The sequence below is a fragment of the Monodelphis domestica genome, chromosome 1 (assembly GCF_027887165.1).
Source record: "Monodelphis domestica isolate mMonDom1 chromosome 1, mMonDom1.pri, whole genome shotgun sequence".
NCBI classification, from domain to species: Eukaryota; Metazoa; Chordata; class Mammalia; order Didelphimorphia; family Didelphidae; genus Monodelphis; species Monodelphis domestica.
This window is the reverse complement of record NC_077227.1, coordinates 115,164,372-115,188,263: the sequence shown is the minus strand read 5'-3', so window position 1 is coordinate 115,188,263 and position 23,892 is coordinate 115,164,372. Positions and strand designations below refer to the sequence as shown.

Genomic DNA, 23,892 nt, shown 5'->3' with positions numbered 1-23,892 from the left:
GTATACCTAATTGGTTCTATTAATCAACCTCTCCACTTTTTTTTTTTGCCACTACCAAATCATTTTCATTTTTATGGCTTCATAGTATAGTTCAAGATCTGAGATCTGGTACTAACACCCTTTATCATGGTTTGATTTGTGTCTGTGAAATAATTGGTTGATTTCTCTCTGAAGATAAAAAGAAACAAAACCATTTGACAAATAAAGTCCTTGGGTAAGTGAATGTAAGTGTAAAATAATAAACATTACTGAATTTTCCTATTCTCTTACTTAGAAGTTAACAAAATGGTGACCCACCAAGGCCTGTTGTGTAGTTCTCAGACACATTATCATTAAATTATTTCAAAATTCCTTTCAACTTCTGCCCTTTGCAAAGATCCAGGTTATTTTTTTCCTAGACTAGAAGCCTTAGAAACAACTCTTAGATCTAATATTTATGTTTCTTTTGCATCATTAGGGTAAGCAAGCCTGAAAATTTAGACTTATCAACAAGGTTGTTTTAGGGCTATTATATTCTATAAATAGCCATAGAAGGTCTTTGTTAAGCAAAGTACACTTGGCTATTTCTAATTTCTACTAAGGTTGAACTTAGTTGTTTATGGTGACTATTATATCTGCTGTCCTTGTTAGCCATTCACCATGAAAAGCATAAAACTTGGTTTCCTAGTTAGAATGGTATATGGACAGATAGCAAGCCAGGGATACCAATTCAACCTCAATTAAATTTTAAACTCCTGCATCCACATACACATTTAACAATAAGACTGCTGTTACAACTCTCTCAAATGGGTAGTTTGGATAGGAAAAGTGAAACAAGATTTCAGACTAAGTATTTTTGGCTGCATGATACTTTTCAGAATAGAGAAGGACATTAAAAGGGTTAAATAGTGTAGTCAGTGAATGATTTTCTAGCCCTGGGGTTTTTTTGAGATGCCAGAGATCTAGGAATTCTTCAGTTAATTGAATTCTTCAGACATGGGCCCATGTTCTTTGGAAAATTTCAGTGCTGCAAAATTCTCTTTTGCATTGGCCCCAGTTGATAGCTTAGGCTTTAGAAGTTCAGGATATTTTTAAAAGGAGTTTATCAGTTAATTTTATTGCCTGCTAGAATATTTTATATGCCAAACCTAATCATGATTTAATCATTTATGTTACTTTATTTTACTTCCCTACTCCTCCATGCAGATATTCCTCGCTGAGATTTCACTATGTTGTTTTTTTCATCTTGTGAGCAAAGTTTGAACAGTACGCAGAAACTTAACTGCCTGGAGTCTTTTAAATATAAGTAACACGCACCCAGTAATAAGCTGTCGGTTGTTTTTTTGCTGCCTGCAAAGAAACATAAACACAGCGCTCATTTCTGGCAGGTTTTTACTGTCAGAGTTTCTCCTATTATATTTATCTTACAATTTGCCAGGGGGTGAAGTTATTAAGTTTTAGCAGCAGCCATCGATCAAGTTCACAAGTTAACACGATAAAGGCTCTGTGCCGCTCCGATCCGGGGAAATGATGATCCTCACTCGGTAATTAACTAAATGAGAAAGTTAAATCTTACTTGAGAGCTGGGAGAGATGAAAGAGAGGTGTTTGTCAGTTTCTCAGTGGAAATTAGAAGCAGTTTTCTGCAATTCCCTAAGCTGCTGCTCTGTCATATTTTACATAAGCACTGGGAAAACGTCTTGTAATTAGTGCTGTCATGGAGGATTTTTTTTTTGCTGAAGGATGTTGGAATAATTCATTAGATTATCAAGAAAGGCTTGTGTCCTGAAATGATTAGCACAGTGAAATTTAAACCATTAACGATAACAAGTTTAGAGCTTGCTGCAGTGCAGAGACACCCGGGGTATGTCTGTGCCTATTTCAATCATTTCTTATAATTAAACATTATGTCCTTTTTTTTTCCTTCCTTCACTAGGACCCATCCAAAAATCCTTTTAAGGTAGCACTGTCTAGATCAGTGAGTTTACCAGCCTTGGAGGTGTGAGTAGTTAGTAGCTATAATAATGCAGCAGTAAATTAAACCACTGTGAGTTTCTTAGTTTAGAACAAAAGAACCTATCACCCTGGAAGCTATAAAGTTGCATGAGAGAGCCCACTAAGGAAACAACTGCCTTTCCTTTGAAACTTAAACATTTTAGGTACCTGTCCCATCCCTTTGGCTATCACAAAATCTAGTAAAAAATTAAAATGATAACATTGGTTTTTTGGTTTTGTTTTTTAGTCTTAAAAGGTTTTTCCTCTAATAAGTCAGTAGGAAAAAAGATATTTGGCAGACTGTTCCAGCCTTTATCATCTTTAAAAATCCCATCTATGGCAAGGTAGTTATATGTTCATTTCCTAATTTTTTGTTTATTTTTAAAAAGTAGGAAATTATTTTTCTGGTTGATTATTGAAAATTACTCAATGTTAATTTAATTTGAACAGTCCTTCTTTAGACACCTCCCTGTCTTCTACACTCACAAATCAGATTTGACATTGCCTATGAGTTTACCTAATACATAACCATTTGTAGTAGGAGCTATTAAAATATTAATGGAGTGATCTCACAGAGAAAACTGATGTGTGCTTCTATGGAAACCTACACTACTTTCTTCAACATATCTCTTCTCTGGCAACTACTATTTCTTCCATTTGGGTTGGTGGGGAAAATAATCAATTCCTTTAGATTATCATCTGTTTTTAAGAATTGAAAGTTGTGAATATTAAAGGACATAAACCCACTTTTAGGTCATTGTCCTTCCTTCTGTATATCTAGTCTAATTCACTCTTTTGCTTTAACCTTCCAGTCTTTTTGTATAGATATCATGAAGGAATGGTCTAGGAGTTTGTATTCCACTAAAATCTCAAGATCTTTTTAAAGTAAACTAGAGGCTAGTCAGTACCTCCTCCATGAATTTGATTTTTCAACCCAAAGTGTAAGATTTTATGTTTACCTTAATTAAATTGCAACTTATTCAGTTCAGTTCAGTGTTGTAGCCTGTTCCTATCTTTCTGTGTCCCGACTTTGTCGTCCAATGTGGGAGTTGTCTCTCCTAGGTTTGTGTCATTCTGCAAATATAAGCATGTCATGCATACTTTATGAAGCTTGGCTTTTCCCCTGTTGTCACTTTCCATCCAGGCCTGTACTGAAAGAAAGAGGGTTGTGGTTACTAAACCATTGTCATTAATTTGGTTTGATTTTGTTTTGTTTTGTTTTTTCAGTCAAGATCTGGATGTGTATATTTCATAGGTGTAGGGAGCTCCTGATGAGAGGTGGAGATCAACTTTGAAGTTACCTGAGAAACTGAGATTGTGAAACTTAACCAAACGCAAACCATATATATCTCAGATGTGACCCTCCATCTTCCTGATTCTGCAATCAGTTTTCTATCTATTATGCTACACTGCCTCTCTGTTGTTACTGATTTTTGAACAGTCATAGAGATTAGGAGATATATCAGAGAACTGGAGAAGAGCATTTGTTCCAAGTTTGAAAAAGATAAAGTCTAGAGTCTACAAACTATTGGCCGCTGAGAATGGCTTGAATATCTGATAGAATTCTAAAAAATATCATTAATGGTTAGTGAATACCTGAAAGAAGAAGCAGTGTACAAACTCCTTCATCAGTGTCATGACACACTAACCTAATTTATTTTTTTTGAAAGAACTACCAGAATTCTCTAGTGGACTACTCTTAAAAGAGAGTATTGTGCTATAGTCCTGTGCTGTTTATAATTTTTACCAATGAGGAGTTAGAAAAAGAAACAGGTCCATCCATCATTCAACAAGTCTTTGTTAAGCTCCTAAGACATCCTTATCAAAATTGTAGATGAACCAAAGCCTGGAGAGACATTGGACACAGAGTTCAGAAAGTTCAACAGGCTACAATATTGGGCTTAATCTAATAAAGTGCTATTTAATGGGGGTAAATGTAAAGTCTTCCACTTGGATTGAAGAAATTCAATTCATAAATACCAAGTGAAAAAGTCATGGCTATTCAATAGTCCATCTTTAAAAGACCTTGTGATTTTAGTAGAATACAAGCTTAGCATCAACAGCTTGATTGACGGGGCCATCAAGAAAAGTCAGTTTGTTCTAAGGTTACATTAAAAAGCATGCCCAACCTCAGGCAGATAGTGGTCTTACTTTGTAGTCCATGCTGTTCAGCCTACATCCTAAGTGCATTTAGCTCTACTTACTGCATTTCAGGAAGGACATTGATAAGCTCAATTGTATCCAGTAGAGAGCAACTAGGATAAGAAAGGTCTTGGAATCCTGCTATATAGGAGAATGGTTTGAAGAAAGAAAAAACTTAGGGAAGGACACAATTATAGGATCATAGAGATAGAACTGTAAGGGACTTCAAAAGTTATCTTGTCTACCCCACCACCAATTTTACAGATGAGGAGACTGATATGTTGGCCAATATGTGTTTAAATGATCGAATGATATTTAGTCAACCCTGACTACCCCATGATGGGTCTTTTATTTTCTATATTTGACTTTGAACAAGTCACTTAACCTTGTAGGACCTCAGTTTCCTCATCTGTCAAATAGGGGCATGGGACTTGATAAACATTAAATTCTCTTCCTGTTGCAAATGATAGGATGCTATAAATCCACAGAATCAGCACCCTTCTTTAACAATGGTAGAAGAGTTCTATTGTTACAGTCCACAAGTCCAACCCATTCTCTGCTCTCTGTAGCAGGACTCCAGCTATAAAAAAATTCTGTGATTATTTGGAGTATGATGTATGTAGTAGTTTAGTAACCCTTTGGCCATAATCTTTGAACGCTGCATTACCCAGGGCAGGGCTCCGAAAACTATGGCCAGGTGGACAAATGCAAGCTGGTTTTGTAGGTTTGGGAATTAAAAATGGATTTTACTTTTTTTTAAATAAAGTTTATTAGTTTACTGACTATACAAAAACAGGCTGCTGGTGGGATTTGGCCCCCTGGCATTCATGAACCCCTGATCTAGGGGACAGCTATATAAATATTTAACTTCTAATTTGTTTACTCCATCTAACAGCTGTGTTGTTGTTTTCTTTACGAAGGTATGTATTGATTGTAAGAAAAGAGAAGGAGGAGATATGTAGTGGAAGGGAGGGAAGGTTGACAGTCAGAGCAGATAGTTACTGTTACCATTAAAGCTGAGGCATTTTGTCAGCTTTCCTGGGGACTTCCACACAAGTGGTTGAGTCATCAGGCTTTTGCTGGGGAAGCCAAATCAATTCTACCACCTCTGGTAACTATTACCCTCTCACACACACAATCTAATATATAGCCTGTTGGTTTCTTAATAACTGAACTTTTTCATTTTGCCCTGGTGGGTTTTCAAAAGTCCTCAAATTGAAATTTTGGGGGTTTATTTTTTAACTGTAGACTATAGCTTTTTTTGCTACATTTACTTTATGTATTTAAAAAAAATTGTGTAGGGGAATATTATAGACCTTTTACTACCAGAAATCTTTATGTAATATAACTTCTTTTTGAAAATTAAATGAGATAATCCATTCTTTTTAGATATAAATAAAAAACATGGCATATTATACAATAAGTCAATATTCAAAACAGCATAGCTGACCTACCTACTCACCCTAACTGCTTGATCATATGTAAGACTGTTTCATTTGCAGTCATCATTAGGTATGCATATCATATCATTTCACAGGGCATATGTTCTGTCCTGAAGATGGAATAACTAAAGGTCTAGTGCCAGATAGAAGGAAGTTGGAAAATTAATAAATTTCTTCTGTTAATGCATTTTCATTTAAGTGTTATGCTTTAGCTTATTTATCACAGGTGAATATATAACCTGAACTTGTTTCCCTGTTGTGACACTCATACAAGCTTGTAAAATCCCAAAGGTTTCATTTGTTAATGATACTGATGGCTGATAATCAAGGTATAACTCCATAGGTAAATACATACCTAGTTTGATGTAGAAACAGCATATTTCTTAAATTGGCTATTTGTTTCTAACATTCCCTATTCCGAATTGATTTTTCTCAGGTAATTATGAAGTCTAGATTGTACCAAACCCTTACTAAATGCATACTAAAAGCATATCTCTGTGCTAGGTCTAGAAGAGATGCAAAGTTTAGACAGGACATGGAACCTGCTCTTCATGGAACTTATGGTCTAAAATGCAAACATCTTTATAAAAAAAAGTTTTTGTTGATATCCTTTGTTTTTTACATCACTTAAATTTCTTTCAATATCCTTCTCCCAGAGAATTATATTCCATATAATAAGAAATACATTTTTTTAAATAAACCCTTACCTTCCGTCTTGGAGTCAATATTGTGTATTGGCTCCAAGGCAGAAGAGTGGTAAGGGCTAGGCAATGGAGGTTAAGTGATTTGCCCAGGGTCCACACAGCTGGGAAGTATCTGAGACCAGATTTGAACCTAGAACCTCCCATCTCTAGGCCTGGCTCTCAATCCTCTGAACCATCCAGCTGCCCCCAGAAATACATTTTAAAGGAAAAAAATAAAAAGAAGAAAACCAACATAGCCAATTAATATATTTTTAGGAAAAACTCAAAATATATGCAGTTTTCTACATTCACAGACCTCCCACAGACCTACAGAGGAATTAGAAGAGGTATCTTCTCATAACTCTCCTTTGGGGGAGGGAGTTGGGCCAAGAGAAGTGAATAATCATTTATATTATCTCATTTGATCCTTGCCACAACCCTGGGAAATGGGTGCTATTATTTGCCCCATTTTACAAATGAGAAAGCTGAGGCAAACAGAGACTAAATGACTTCCTCAGGGGTCACACAGCTAATAAGTGCTTAAAGGCACTTTCGAACTCATGTCTTCTTGATTCCAGGCCCTGGACTCTCCATTGAGCTACCAGCTTCCTTGAGGCCATTTGTTCTTTATAATTTTTTTCCAACATTCTCTTTTCATTGTTTTGTACTTATTGCTCTTTCCATTTACATTGTTGAAGGCACTGTATATGTTGCTTTCTTGACTTTGATTACTTTCTCTATAGCCAGGTGAACTATACTTTAGCAAATATCTTCTCTAAACCCTAAAATTAGTATTGCCTTCCATCTTATGCCAAAGAGCTGCCAAAATAACCTTGAAAAGTTTCTTGATTGAAACATTTAAAGAAAATCAAGCTTTCTACAAAGGTGATTTCATGTTAAAGGCATATTATGAGATTTCCACATACTAATTCTAATGAAATTATTTTTAATACTGCATGTGATTTTTTTAAACCCTTATCTTCCATCTTGGAGTCAATACTGTGTATTGGCTTCAAGGCAGAAGAGTGGTAAGGGCTAGGCAATAGGGGTTAAGTGACTTGCCCAGGGTCACACAGCTGGGAAGTGTCTGAGGCCAGATTTGAACCTAGGACCTCCCATCTCTAAGTCTGACTCTCAATCCACTGAGCTACCCAGCTGCCCCTTACATGTGATTTTAATGATAGTATATGCCACAACTTGAAATACTTTACATCATAGCCTATAAGAACCTAGTGTCACTTCTATTTGCTGTCAAGCATTGTGATGAAGTTTGAAGGCATTCAGATACCCAATCTAGCAACAGAATGGATGTGTCATATGAGGAGCAGCTCAGAGAGACCCATCATCAAAAGGCTTCTAGCTAATCATCTATTTTAGCCAGAGCAAACATAAAAACGGTCTACCAAAGTTCAGAGGGGTTGCAGTTTAAATCAGTAAAAGCCAGTAAAAAGTATACTCAGATTGACAAAATTGTAGAGCTTTTAAAGTCTAGAAATGGGATTTTCCTAAAAGCAATAATGGGGCTTTTTTATTTTGATAACTTAGTTGAGATTTGAGTTTTTTTATCTGAAATTCCTAGGAATTTCAGCACAGACTTGTATATATACATTGGTCTTTATACCCAAAGGTTTTCTTGGTTTACCACAAAGAAAATAAGTATTAAGAAGTCTCTGCTATATCTTAAGGTCACAAAGATAAAAACAAAATTATACCTTCCAAATATGTTTCTTTCCTATGGCCTGTTTACATGCTTTTTCTTGGCTTGGTACATATAGTAATATAAGCAATTGCTTATTAGGTATGGTCTTCCTCATGCTCTTCCAGACAATGACAATGTGTAATAGTATCTGATCACTAACAAAGTGGTACGATAAAAGATGAATCATTCTGGCATTTGCCTAATTCATGCCTTCCAAAAGATTGTAACTTCCCTGAATTTTATTTACTAAAGTCCTATATTTCTTTTTATTTCCCTTCTTTAGACAAAACTTGCCAATGGCACCTCCAGCATGATTGTGCCCAAGCAAAGGAAACTCTCTGCAAGTTATGAGAAGGAGAAGGAGCTGTGCGTCAAATATTTTGAACAGTGGTCAGAGTCTGACCAGGTGGAATTTGTGGAACATCTTATATCCCAAATGTGTCATTACCAGCATGGTCACATAAACTCATACCTCAAACCCATGCTACAGAGAGATTTCATAACTGCCTTGCCAGGTATGTCAACTAGTTTTTACAAGCCATCTGTTTTTCTGTAGGATCGGCTCCATTGTCTTTAGTCTTAAAGAAGAGTTTTAATATCATTCTAACTGTATGGGTTCTTATCAGAACATTTTCCCTTTTTAATGTATTTAACTTCTTTTTAAAATTGTCCCTTTTATTTGAGCCACCTCAAAGCAAAAGTATAATAAAGAAATATTCTTAAAATAATGTTTCCTTTATCCTCTCTATATACTTTTCATTCACCACAGGAACCCTTTATACTTAAATAGAACCCTTTCTTAAAAGAGGTCTTATCTGGCATATCTAAGCAACCCTGGCTTCAAGTTATATTTGTTGTTGTATATTAATAATTTATTTTTATAAGTGATCAGCAACATTATAAATTCTAGGATTGAATAGGAAACATTTTTAATTGAGAATCTTAGCATTGTACCTCAGGAGCCTTGTTGTAAAGTTAAATATGTGAACTCTAGGTTTTACAACCTCAGTGTGCTTAGTAACCAACTAGCTATTGAAAAACTATATAAATATGTAGGCTGTGAGAGACTCAGAAATCTTTTTTTCCTTTTGTGGTGAGTGCTTAATGGCAGTAATCTAGTATACCAGGAAAACATTATTACCTTAGGAAATGCTTCTCTTATGTAAATATAAGAATTAGAATTCTTAATTTTTTAAAGAAAAACTAATATTTAAGGCTTTAATATATTTCAACTACATTCTAGAACTAATTATCCTGAAGCATTATATCTTCTATGAAGAAGTTTTTCAACCCCAAAACTTAAATTCAAGCAAATATATTTTAATCATATCTTGAAAATAAACATTTTATTACTGAATTTGTAAATGTATCTCTCATCAAATAGAAAAATAGATTTTTGCTGACTTTCAGTAGGTTTTATACCAATATGGGCAAGCAACTTTCTTTAAATGAATGGTGATCCTGTGTACTTCATTTCTATCTTTTGCCATAGACACTGAGATAAATGCTACCATCACAAACTTAAACTTCCAGGAATAGAATTGATTAGGCATATGCCATAGCACTGCTACTATGATCTAGAATGTATTTATTTACCAATATAAAAAGTATTAAAATGACCTAAATATAATGCTCCTTGTTAATTTAATGGATTTATTTGAGTTTTAAACTTCACAAACCTTATGGAGGGGTAGTCAGAAAAGGGTATTTGATCAAATAAAACATGGAAATAGATCCCTGAATATGTTTCACAAGTTTTCTTGTGGCATAGAATGATGAAAAGAAAAAGATGCATGAATCCAATTGAATTGCTGCCTCCTTGTACAAATTTTTGTATCTATATATTTTATAATACATATAACTTTTATATCTTTAATTTTTTTATAATGAATGAATGGTATTAAGTGCTTACTCTTTGCCAAACACTGTTAGCACTGATGATACCAACACAAAAATGAGACAATTCCCTGCTAAAGAAAAAGAAAACACATACATGGGAGTGGTAACCAAGTAAGGGAGTTATAAGAGACCAATAGGGCCATCCATTGGCATACTTTTTCAGAGCCCACGATCTTGCTGATTTGATTAAAATAAAGTAAGGAAAAGCATGCCCCATAGAATCCTGATGGAAAATGACTAGGGTGAAGGTGAGGTCCCATGGGCTGCGGGAGCTTAGTGGCTTAGCTCCTCTCAACTGTGGTCTCTGATAATCCAGTTAGGAGGGTAAAACACAGCAGTAACAGTAGAAGCAAAAGAGTTAAAAATCCCCAAATGGTTATAGACTTGTTGCCTTAATAAAAATAAGGTGATGGATGCATCTGACTGTTTATGTCTGAATATGTGCATGTGGCTCTGACAAGCAAAAATGCATTGTGTTTCCTCTCTTTGCAACTGACAAATGTGGGTAGCATTCTTCTGGTCTTTATAATTCATTAGAATTGGAAGTGTTTAAACACCTTTGATTGGTGAATGATTTGAGCATGTCTGTGCAGGCTTATGCTTATGATCCAGAGGAATAAAATATACAAAATGAAGCTTAGTTTCTCTTTTATTTAGGAAAAGTTTGTGCCTGAGGGAGTTGGGAAAAGAGAAGGCTCCTCTGAACTATGAGTCTGTGGAAAGCTTCTGATGTGACCTATAAAGAGAAATAACTTTAAATGTCCCTGTCTCACTTGTGAATTAGAACAGTGGCCAAGAGGTTTATTAGTGCAACCATACTCTTTTATAGGCAACTATTCTTCAGAATCCTCAGTGCAGATTAGGATTGAATGGGTAGTAAATCATTTTAATGGCAAGACCTATCCAGTTTTTAAAAACCAGAATAACCCTATACACACACACACACACACACACACACACACACACACACACACACACACACACACACACAGAGTGTTCTTATTCTTATCCTAGAATATATTTACTGAGATGCTAGCAAAATTATTGGCCAGTTTAACAACAGATATTTATTAAATACCTTTGTGGGCCAAGCATTAGAGATACAAAAAAAAAAAACTACAGTTTGTACCTGCAAGGAGCTTATGTTTTAGGAAAGGGAAACAACAATAATGATAATCATGGGACTCAGAGAGATCCCATGAAGGATGTGGACATTGAAAGGTGCTAGAGATGTCAGGAGTCAGAGAGAAGGAGGGAGAGCATTCCAGGCAGGAGGACCAGCTGGTACAAAGAGGTAGAAAATGGAATGACAAGTATAGGAAACAGCAGGTGAGTTGGTTTGGATGGAATGGAGACAGCATGTGGCAAGGAATGAGAAATCACTCTGAAAGATAGGTTGGAGTAGGATTTGTAAAAGGCTTCAAATACCAGAGGAATGGGTTTAGTTTTTATCCTGCAAGCAGTAGCCACTGAAGCTTCCTGGAAAAAGAAGTGATGTGATCAGGCATGTGCTTTTGGTAATATCATTTAGCAGCTATAGGAAGAAAGGATTAGGAACGAGTGATTAGAGACAGGACAACTAATTAGGAGGCAATTATAATGGTCCGGGTAAGATATAAACTTGGGTAGAGGACCAGTGAGGAAAGAGAAGGGGATAGATATGAGATATAGCAACTCATTAAACATGGACATTTCCAGGTCACATCACCAAAAAAGTGAGAGGCTAGACACTTCTCCAATCCTTTTTGGGACTTTAAATTATTTTGCTTCTGCTGCTGCTGTTCTCCAATCCTCATAACCTCTCTAAAACAAGCATTATGTGAAAGAGATAAAACAACTTCAGCTTTGTTCATGATCTAAATGAGAAATTTCAAATACATATCCCACAGGCTTCATACAACCTACAATACCCAAAAGTGTGACCCAAACAAGATTATAATATAATTGGGCAATATTTAACAAAGTTCATAAAAATGCAGTAACATATAGACAATATATGTAGCTTTCTAAGTCAACATATAGTTCACAGGGATCGATCCTTACGTATCCTGTAACAGAACTCTTCTCTATCTTCCATCCTCCCCACTTTTGTACCTTAGGAGATCAAAAGCCAGAAACTTGTTCTGACTGGAACTGCAGCATAACAACACACTTTTCTTCATTGTTGTTTAGCCAGCAAACTACAGAAAAGAAAAAAACAGACAGTATATATTAGACTTCAGCAGGCCTGGAAAAAATGGAGAGAACCAACATCCACCTATGGCCAGTTCTGTATTCCCCTGCCCCAGAAGATATTTAGAGCAGAAACTGAGGCTGGTGAAATTTGAATTCCCCAGTATGGGAGGTATCTAAGATAGCTCAAGTCCAACCCCTGATGAGATGCTATCAAAGAGGGGAAGGAGTCAGAAAGTGAGCATCAAGGGAAAAGATTAACAAAGATCTCAGGAAAATAAAACTTTGTTAAAGACTTTGAGCACAACCAGATAAACCAATAGAGATTTTAATTTTTAAAAAGCAGAGAATATGACCCCCAGATGAATTAAACAAGTCCTGACATCCTATAATAAATATTGCAAGACAAAAGAAAATGAACCAAGACCTGATGAAGCAAAGAACCCTTTGGATTCCTAAGAGCATAGAACTAAAGTAGGATTTTCCCAAATAGTTGGAGAGAAATGTAAATTATGAATAGAATTTATGATCTTTATATAGTAAGAATTGGCAAAATAGAAAAACTAACAAAGTGGCAAACATCACTAAAGAAACAGGATAGAAGAGAAGCAGAAAGCTATATTATTAAAAGAAAGCAGCATTTCTATGAAAGCAAAGCATATTGATCTTAAGAAGTGTGTAAAGAAATAATTTAAGGATTATAGTTATCCCAGAACAAAGTAGCAAGCAGCTAGGTGGCAGCTAGGTCCTAGGCCTAAAGTCAGGAAGACTCCTCTTCCTGAGTTCAAATCTGGCCTCAAACACTTACTAGTTATGTGACCCTGGACAATTCATTTAACTCTGTTTATCTCAGTTTCCTCTTTTGTCAGATGAGCTAGAGAAGGAAATAGCAAACCACTTCAGTATCTTTGCCAAGAAAACACCAAATGGGATCACAAGAGTCAGACACCATTAAAAAACAACTGAGCATGACCTGAGACACTTCCTAGCTATGTGACCCTGGGCAAGTCACTTGAACCCCATTGCTTAGCCCTTACCACTCTTCTGTATTGGTTCTAGGATGGAAGGTAAGAGTTTAAAAACAAAACAAAACTGAGCAACAAAAAAGAACAGTGTCAATTGAAAGAATCCACAGATTCACTCCGGGGGGGGGGAGGGGGGGTGGAGATTCTGTAGTGCAAAATCTAAGGCACATAGTTTAACAATTTTTTAAATTTAATAATTTCAATGACAATAAATTTTGCAAGCAACCAAAAGAAAATCCTTCAAATATAAAGGAAAGGAAATTTGAAAAACCCACCAGAAACCACAGGACAGAATGAAATATGTTCCAGAGAGCAAAGGAATTCAAAATGCAGCCCAAGTCAGTCAGTAAACATTTGTTGAATGCTTCCTATATGCCAGACAGAGATTATGCTCGCAAGGAGTTCACAGTCTAATTGGGAAGAAAACAAGCAAATAAATACAAACAAATAAGCTATCTAGAAGATGTATATAAAATAGTTAACAGAGAGAAAGTATTAAAAAAAATTAAAACCCTTACCTTCTGTTTTAGAATTGATACTATCTCAATATCAATTCCAAGGCAGAAAAGCCATAAGGACTAGGCAGTTGGGATTAAGTCCAGGTTCACACTGCTAGGAAGTGTCTGAAGCCATATTTGAACACAGGACCTCCTAGTCTCTAGACCTGTCTCTCTCTCTATCCACTGAGCTACCTATTTGCCCCAGGAAATGCTTTTATTCTTTCAGTCACCTGCAGAGATTGATTTTCTAAAGGTGAGGTTTAACAGAAAAAGGGGAATAGGAGGCAAGAGCCTAGAAATTGTTTTGAAGAGGGAACTCAAAATAGATCACCTTAGAAGCTTTAGTTCCATGAAGTCTAGAGGCTAAAGAAGGAATCTATAAGGATGAGGGCCTTGAATCAAAGAATGAAAGTTTAGAATAGAAAGAGATGAGAAATAATGAAGCTAATAAGAGAAAAATTCATATTTAGAAAAAAGGATGCTGGGAATGGATGGATGAATAGAAGGAAAGGAAAAAAGTTGGTTAAGTGCTTCCTTTGTGCTAGTCACTTTGCTAAACACTGTACAAATATCTCACTTAATCTTCACAACATCCCTGCAGAGTAGGTGCTATTATTAATCCTCATTTTATAGTTGAGGAAACAGAGGGAGGTGGAGATTAAATAACTTGTCCACAGTCACACAGCTAGAAATTGACTCAGGCCGGCTTTGAACCTAGATCTCCTGACTCCAGACCCAGTGCTCTCTGGACTATGACATCTGGATACCTGTGACAGAAGTTAAAGAGTTGAGGATGACTGTAAAATTGCAAACATGAATTACTAAGCAAATGGTATTGCCCTCAACAGAAAAAGTGAGGAGCATTAGAAAGAGAGATAGATTGGGAATAGAAGACAACCTGGTACTGATGTCGAACCAGCATTTGGTAAGGGAAAACTGGAACTCAAGGAGAGAAATGAGAATTTAACACGTAGATTTGAGAGTCTTCTGCATAGAAATAATCATTAAGCTTGTGGAAATCAATGATGAAATAAATGACTGAAAGGAGGCATAGAAAGAAGAGAACAGAATTCTAGGTTAGAACTGTAGGATAGAAACCACAGATATGAAGTGAAACATCAATGACAGTCCACCAAAGGAGACTGCGAAGAAATGAGGAGATGACAGAAGAAAAACCAATAGACAAGAAACAAGACAACAAGCATTTATTAAGTGCCTGCTGTTTGCAAGGCACTCTGGGCTGGGAAGACAAAGAAAGAAAAAAAAAATCAGTCCCTGCTCTCAAAGTGTTCAGTCTGTTGGGGAAGATAGCATGCAGCTAACCATGTAAAATAAGATAGAGAAAGGGTCATATATATTTTTTAAAAGATAGCAACAGCATTAAGGGGGGGAATCAGTAAAGGGTTCTTGTAGAAGGTGGGATTTTTAGCTAGAACATGAAGGAAGCCCTAAAAGCCAGAAGGTGGAAATGAAAAAGGAGAGAATTCCAGACAGGAGAAACAACCAGTGAAAATGTAGTCAAGAGATGGAGTGTCTTGTTTGAGAATCGAGGAGGCCAATATCACTGAATCAAAGAATATGTGGGGGTAAGAAGACTAGAAGGATAGAAGTGGGGTAGGTTGTGAAGAGCTTTGATCACAAAATTCAGGATTTTTTTTTGTTTATCTTGATAGTGATAGGGAGCCACTAGAGTGACTAGAAGATTGATATATCAAATTAACTTGACAGCTGAGTGGAGAGTGGGAGAGAGACTTGAGGCAAGGAGTCTAATTATAAGTTGATCGCAGTAGTTCAGGTGTGAAGTTATGAGGGCCTGCACCAGGTAAGTGACGGTTTCAGAGGAGGGAAGGATCAGACAAGAAGGTAGAATCAATAAGACTGAAACAAATTAGGTGGGAAAGAGTGAAGAATCAAGGATGCTGCCTGGTACCTGGGAGGGTGATGGTACCCTCAATAGTAATAAGGATTTTAAAAGTCTATGAGACTTCTAGTATGAGATGTTCAATAGATAAACAGAAATGTGAATTTGGAGGCTCAGGAGAGAGGTTATGACTAGATAAGTTGATCTAAGAAACCTCAGCATAAAAGTAATAATTGAAGCTATGGAAGCTAAGATTGACAAGTGAAATAATAGAGAGAAGAGAAGAGATCCTAGGCCAGAGCCCTGGTGCTCACCCACATTTACCAGGCATAGTATAAATAAAGACACAACAACAGTGAAAAACAGCAGGTCAGACAGCAACAAAGAAAACCTCCTTGGAAGTGTTCTACTACAAGAGAAAATAGACTCACAAACGGGTGATTGCAGAGAAGCATGAGAATTGAAAAGAGGCCAGTAGATTGGGCCAGTAAGAGAACACTGGAACTTTGGAGAGAGCAATTTTAGTCAAATAATGAGACTGGAAGCTAGACTGTAGAAAATTAAGAAGAGATTGAGGAAAGTGAGAGGAAGTATCTACTATTGGTGACCTTCTCAAAAAAAAGTTTAGCCAGGAGAGGAAAGTGAGATATGGGACAATAACTAACAGGGAGGAATGGATCATGTGAAGGTGTTTTGAGGATAAAAGAAAGTCATGGGCATGTAGAGGGAAGCAACCAGTAGACAAGGAGTGACTGAGCATAAGTAAAAGAGTAGGGATGATAGTGGAAGCAATCTACAGGAAAAAGTGGGACAGAGGGATCACTTGTGCATAGTGAGGAATTTGCCTTTCAGGGCTACATTTTCATGTGAAACAAGAATGAAGAGATGATGATGACAAAAAGCATCTTAGTGATGATATATGGTGAAGAAGAAAGGAGAAGAGGGAGCTCTCAACTAACTGATGGTCTCAATTTTCTCCCCATGAAATAAGAAGCAAGATGCTTAAGCTAAAAGGGTGGGATGGGGGATGGGGCCATGGGAGGTTGGAGCTGGGTGTGTCACAGAAATTCAGGGTAGAAAGTATTCAAGAGGAAGGTGTGATCCATTGTCTTTTCATTTTTAGTTTCTTTTGTTGTGATATTAGAACACAGAGACTATTTTTCTGAATATATGTAGAAAAATATTTACAAACTCTTTGTACTTTTGCTCCTTCTTCCTCCCCCACTAAAATTTATCTGTAGATGGTAGGACTGTATCTTGTCAACCATGCTACTGACCTGCACCTATGCCCCTTAAAGAGGACATCCCTAACTTGCATCTGTATTTTCTTTATCCCCATCTCTTATCACTCCCTTATTGTCCCAGTTACCATAATACAAAGGATACTAACTCCACAGATGTACCCCCTCTCCTTGGCACATTTTAAATATTAATGTTTCGCAAAAGAGCTTTTGCTCTGCTATAGAAAAGAAATGAGAAATGACCCTAATATAGTGATTTTGGGGATCTGTATCACAGTTTGAGATGCCATCCATAGAACATCCCCATCCCCTAGTGCTGAAATCCATATAGATAGATGTGTATTGCTTTCTGGATGCCTTTTTATTTTTAATGTCTTGGGGGTTTTGCTGGTTGTTAGCTTTAACTCCCTTATCCAAAGGAAGATGGAAAATATTATTTATTTCTATAACTGTATAGAAAAAAATACTAACACTCATTTCATCCAACTCTGTGTTTCAGAGAGAAACTGAATCACACTAGAGGCAATGGTGTGTCTTTACAGTAGACCGAATGCTTTTTTGTCTTCAAAGGACCTTTTGAAAGGGGGGAAACATTTCATATTCCCAATGTTATGTTTTTTCACAGCTCGAGGTTTAGATCACATTGCTGAGAACATTTTGTCATACCTGGATGCCAAATCACTATGTGCCGCTGAGCTTGTGTGCAAGGAGTGGTACCGAGTGACATCAGATGGAATGTTATGGAAGAAACTCATCGAGAGAATGGTCAGGACAGACTCTCTATGGAGAGGCCTGGCAGAACGGAGAGGATGGTGAGCTTTTTCAACTTTCCTGCTACTACAGAGCTTCAGGTACTGGGCATCTATAGCCATTGGAAGCCAGGTGGTGCCTCTTGTTACATGGCCCAGTGGCCCAGCTTGCTTATAGCAAAAATAGGAAAAGAAATATTTTTTCCCTTTCAATTCAATAGTTTTTCTTTGGGCTAAAGTTTAAATGATATAAAGTATGATGCAAATGATGCAAACCTGCAAATAAGAACAAAGAGTCTGCTCACCCTTTTAACTGATATTCTGTAGTCTCAATATACGTTAATATCTAAGAGGTCGTCTAATCTACTCATTCAGCAGAGAAGAAAACTAAGTCCTATAAGAGATGAAGTGATTTGGCCAAGATCACATAAGTAATTCGTGACGGAGGCTGGATTTGAACTCATGTCCTCTGGTTCCAGTTTTCTCAGGATAGTTCATAGTTTAGTTGCAGAATGCCATTTAGGGGGATTATCTGGTTAATAGGCTAAGAGCCTTTAAACAGTCTGTTTCACCAAAACGTCAAGCTGCTGCATTAACATAAGAGTAACTTTTCTCTAAAACTTCCTTTCTTTGGGAAAAATTACCCATGTTTAATTTTCTGTCTAAGGGTATTTCTAACATATTGATTGTAATAAAGCCAAATATGAACATTTCATAAACAAGATAAAAATAGCACCGCATGCATTTCAGCAGGTATGAAAATGGTGTAAGCTTACATGTTCTCATGTGTCCTAATTAGCATTATCACTTGTTTATCTTGGATCATAAAAAGATGAAAAATTGTTGAATATGAGGAATACTTTTAAAAACCAAGGCTCATCTGAGAATATTTCTGAATTACATAGAACCTTTTTTGATTGAAACTCAGTATTTAAACATATTAAACAGCTAATATTTCAGAAAATTCTTTTCTTTCCCTTGTCAGGAAAATTTCTCACGTAACCAAGAGCAAATTTCTAGGCATTTTTTTAAATCAAAAATTGTATTTACCAAGGTTACACTAATATTTATTGAGATTTTATTTGTGATTTCCATAATATGATGACTCTTTACAAAGCTTTTGTTTTCATAAATAACTATGCAATAGAAATGAAGATTTGAATACTGCATGAGACAAAGCAAGGGATCTATAATAATAATCAAGAAATGTCATTAGTACCACCAGGATCAGGATGGCAAATAGGGAATTCTATTCAGTAGTTACTTATTAAGCCCTGTTACATAAAAGGCGCTAGTCTAAATACTGGAATTGCAAAGCCAAAATGAAATTATCCCTGCCTTCAGTTCTTTTGACCTAATGTAATTGGTTGCTGTGGGGCAGCTAGGCAATGCAGTGTATAGAGCACTGGACCTGGAATCAGAAAGAGCAGATGTGACTTCAGACACTTACTAGTTAGTTAGTTGTGTGACCTTGGGCAAGCCACTTAATCCCTGCCTAAAACTGAAAAAAGCATTGGTAAGCTGTTCCAGTCCCTTTGCCAAGAAAATTTCATGGGTGATGACAACAAAAGTTGATTGTTTCCATAGTAAAATTTCTGTATACTGATATTCCAAATACTAAAAATTCCACAATGAGAAACTAATTCCCATTCTTTTAGGCTAATACCACTGCAAGCAGTAACACTTTAAAACTTATTTTGAATTATTGACATTTCCATGTGAATGCATAAGTTTTCATTAGGATAAGGAACAGAAAAGGCTGGAAGAAAATAGGTCACTAGGGGAAGTTGGAAACACCAAAAGCAGACTTCACATAATTAATCATTGTACCCAAGGTCTGGTCCTGAATAAAGCAATTTAATTACAGTTGCAGCCAAACAAGCTCACTGGAAAATGTGTTTCATGCCTTTTCCAAGATATAAAATCCAAATTCTAACCAGTATTTAATACCAGATATGTGGCTGCTGCTCCTACACACTTTCTAGCTATGGAAGATTAACCCTGTCCCTACTAGTTTTGTCTTTTAGAGTTCTAATTTGATCCTTTCTTCATCTGCTACCTCCCTCCTAACTTAAGGTTCACCTATGAAATTAAAACTATTTTGATCATTGCATCAAAACTGTTCACGGATAACTAGGTAGTACAGTGGATAGAGAGCCAGGACCTGGGTTCAGATCTGGCCTCAGATATTTCCTAGCTGTATGACCTTGGACAAGTCACTTAACCTCATTGCCTAGCCTTACTGCTCCTCTGTCTTAGAACCAATATTTGGTATTCATTCTAAGGCAGAAGGTAAGGGTTTTTTAAAAATGTACAATATTGCTATTAACATCAAATAACTTCCATCTCTTCATGTTTTCTTTCTCCCTCTCATGATTGATATTTATGTCTTTCCTTCTCACTTCCTTTCTTGTATTTTATTCAAGCTTCCTTGAAGGAATTGTAGTTTTCTCATCTCTTCCATCACTCCCTTCTCCCTTTCAAATGTCCCCCAAAGCTCACCATTTCATTGACACCTTTTAGTGCCATACCTTTCCCTACATTCTATCTTTGAAGCTTTCTTCAGATCCCTCCATCCAAATAATAAATATAAACTACTAATGAAGCTTTTGGCCCTAAGATTTAGCTTTCTCTCAGCAGTTGTCTTTTACATCTAAATGGATTTCTTGGTTGGCCTTAGATTGTAACCCCCTTAAGGCATGAACTCTGTCATTTTTCTGCCTTGTACAGTGCTGAGTAGTCTGTGCTCAATAATGACAGGTCTTAAAGTACAATAAAAGACCACTTGGGAAAAGCCCCATTTTCTTAATCAGCAGGCCACAGTTTATGATATCACTTTGCACTTAATAGTTAACATTTATCAAGTACCCACACTCTCATAGGTACTAGTGTTTCACATAGATAGAAGTGGTCCCTATTGTCGGAGAACTTAACTTCCTAAAAGGATGCAGAAACCCCAACAAAGGAGAATACACACCTAGATTTTTTTAACTTCCAAATGCCCTTTTCCCTACCACTTTTGTTGGCTGTTCAGATGCTAGATGAGAAGTCATGTCTTTAAAAGAAAGAAATGGGAATAATGAATTATATTAAGTATGTTCCCGGACTGTTGTAGAGCAATCAAGCATCATCTAGCATGAAACCTTACACATGGTATGGATTCATTGTTTTCTCAGTGAATAAATGATGCCCTCCTATGGGGATAATCCAATTGTCCACAAATGCATAAGAAAAAAAAAATACAGCCTCTAAATTGGAGCATTTTGCAGCAATATATTCCCTTTGCTCTACCTAGGTTGACTTTTTTTCTCAGTGATGATTTGAAAATGTTAGTACCCAAGCTCTAGATGTAAATTGATGCAGGTGTACAAGTATCCTCCTTCCTTAATGCCTTAAAGAGCATCAGGGCATGTGGAGGTTCCCGTGAGATGCCTGAGTGTTAGGTGCTAGGAAATAAAAATGAAGACAGGAGTTTATTTGGGGTGTGATTGGCATTTACCAGTTTTGTAAACTCTTGTTTCAAAACTATGATTGATTTCTATTATAAGGAAGCAATTGGTTCACCTTTGACACATTGATAAAATTACTTTTTCTTTTTTTAATATTTTATTTTTCTCCTATTACACATAAAAATAAAAATTTTTAAACCCTTACCTTCTTTCTTAGAATCAATACTGTGTATTGGTTTCAAGTACCCACAAGTCAGAAGTGTAGTAAAGGATAGGCAGTTGGGGTTAAGTGATTTGCCCAGGGTCACACAACCAGGAAGTATCTGAGGCTAGACTTGAACCCAGGACCTCTCATCTCTGGGCCTGACTTTCAATACACTAAGTCACCTAGCTGCCCCCTAAGAACAATTTTTTAACACTTTTTTTAAAGTTTTGAGTTCTAAATTCTCTCCCTTCTTCTGACTGTCCCTTTCTTACTCCCTGCCCTCCCCATCTCTGAGATGGTAAACAATCCAATATAGATTTTACACGTGTAATCATATAAAACATTTTAGAACTACTTTTTCAAGGAGGCACAAATTCAGCCAGAATTTGCCCTTAAAACATGTCCCTTTTATGCCTTTCTTTTTGTAAATATATGCCTTCTCTACCATCTTTTTTTTTTCCCAGATAGAATCATTTTGGCCTCTTCCTTGCCAGTCTAGTATTCTGTATCAGCCTAGAGATAATAGAGCTAGCTATCTTCCTAACAGGAAATTTTCTCAACTAATTTTCAAGGTGTATAATAAGGAGAGGGCAGGGGAGAAATACTCCTGGAGACATTGAACAATTAATTACATTATAATGGAGCTATAGAGGGAGGAGTGGATGACTGGCCCAGAGAAAACAGCATTTCTCTAGTGCCAGGATTACACTCAGAGGTATTTCTGCTTGTCTCCACTTTGCAAGGCATTGTGCCAGTCATAACAGCAGTTAGTACGCCCATAGTGGGGTTTACTAGCTTCCACACCGTGTTTGGTGGGTCCTTAACTTCAGGATGAGGAATTAAATTTTTTACACAGCAGGAAGTGATTGCCATTTACTGAATTTTTTTGTAGCAAAGATCTAGCTTGGGATATGAGTATTGCAGAGATGTGCTGTCATAAGGAAGGAGATGCTAACAAATGTTACTTACTAGAATCAAGCAAAGGCAGGAAAACACAGGGGTGTGTGTGTGTGTGTGTGTGTGTGTGTGTGTGTGTGTGTGTGTGTGTGTGTGCACCTTGTGTGTGTGTGTGTGTGTACCTTGTGTGTGTGTGTGTGTGTGTGTGTGTGTGTGCACCTAGCTGGAAATACACCTGTGTAAGGGCTGATTTCTGCCTTAAGACTTGGAAATATATAGCCTGTAAGCATTTCTCTTCATCTTGCCTCCTACCTGCTGTTAGATACTCCTGTGACTCCTCCCCCCTTTTGTTTTCTCTTATTGTAAACTGAGTTTCTGCTTTTAAAGTATATCCACATTGTCTAATAATGTGGGTGACTGAGTAGTCAAGGCAGCCCATCCCACATGGGTAAGGACCTAGAAAAAGTATCCTCCAGAGCTATAAGTCTTATATTAAGTTATCTATTGATAGGATCTATTGATCTTGATGTCAACTCTACTTAGTGTAGAAAAGACTGTTGACCACACATCTTGATTCTCATCTGTATCCCCATGACATATGATATATTCACCAATGGAAACATCATTTTCAAAAGAGAAAAACAATATTCACCCATTGGAATAGTAGGTAGAGTAGCATGCGAACTCTACCAGTGTTAGATTTATCTCTGGACATTCTATAGTTATTCTGTAATCTTGCATGAGAAATACTTGTAGCCAGCCATCTATTAAAGTAATGAAGAGCTATACAGCTCAAGATTTCCACTATTCATGGCCTTAGAAGTAAGCAAAATATACTTCATTTGTGTATTGTTCTTGGCTGAAAATAACCCTGCTTTAATAGAAAGCAAATAGCTGCTAATTGGTCCCTGTAAATAATGCAAAACAGAGTCAATGCCGCCTCAGAGTTATGTACTTCTTGGCTTAGAACTTCTAGAATCAAGATTACATTCAAACATAATGGGTGGTTTTGAGGATCAAATGAGATGTAAACAGTACTTTGAAAAAAATACAAAGCATTATATAAATAAGAGGTAAAAATATCATTAATAAATGTTTCTCATCTTTTAGGGGACAGTATTTATTCAAGAACAAACCTCCTGATGGAGTTGCCCCTCCAAACTCTTTTTATAGAGCACTTTATCCTAAAATTATACAGGACATTGAGGTAAGAATCTGTATGGATTCTGCATGGGTATTTGTAAAATATTAATCAAAACTGTTGGTTTGCTACAGTAATGGACTTGAGCTACAGGATATAAAATTCATTGATTTGAGTTAAAAGGAAATTTTCTTATATGATTAAGATTCATACAGTCTAGAAAATCATGAGCCAGATCTTTAATCTTAACATCACCGCCTGTTAACTAACATTCTGATGGTGTTTGATGCTTTTATCTCCTATAATGGTGAGATCTGATAATAGCCCCTGACAGAAAATTTAAAGTTAAATTCAGACAATATTAACAAAGTCTCATCAGTAGAGAGAGTCAATATATACAATGCTGAACATACGTGACCTCTTTTGGCAGGGTCAGTTTCTAAAGTCCTAGAAAAATTAATCTCTAGGAACTATCATAGATGGAAACATGCTATTAAAGACTTCTAAAAAACAAATTTCTAATTTTGAGGAACTCATCAAAAAGTGTGAGGTGTGCAGTCCCTGCTTTTCTTTGTCTTGACACTTTTGCTTCTGTGACATCAGGAGAGAGAAGTCGAGTGATTTCAATTGGCCTAATTGCTTCAATTTTGTCACCTATCCCTCACAGACAATAGAATCTAACTGGCGCTGTGGAAGGCACAGTTTACAGAGAATCCATTGCCGGAGTGAAACTAGCAAAGGAGTTTACTGTTTACAATATGATGATCAGAAGATAGTAAGTGGACTTCGAGACAACACTATCAAGGTGAGGCTT

At 36.5% G+C, this 23,892-nt stretch overlaps 1 protein-coding gene across 13 annotated transcripts in view; it reads left to right on the top strand.

The window, feature by feature from the left end:
• The window catches only part of BTRC (beta-transducin repeat containing E3 ubiquitin protein ligase), a 199,435-nt gene that overhangs the window by 146,300 nt on the left and 29,243 nt on the right, over positions 1 to 23,892 (top strand). For all 13 annotated transcript variants that reach the window (XM_007479150.2, XM_007479144.3, XM_007479143.3 and 10 more), the window contains 4 exons: positions 8,223 to 8,454; positions 17,263 to 17,449; positions 23,048 to 23,144; positions 23,746 to 23,883. In XM_007479150.2, the coding sequence (XP_007479212.1) occupies positions 8,223 to 8,454; positions 17,263 to 17,449; positions 23,048 to 23,144; positions 23,746 to 23,883 (654 nt within the window). The remainder of the gene's footprint in view (positions 1 to 8,222; positions 8,455 to 17,262; positions 17,450 to 23,047; positions 23,145 to 23,745; positions 23,884 to 23,892) is intronic.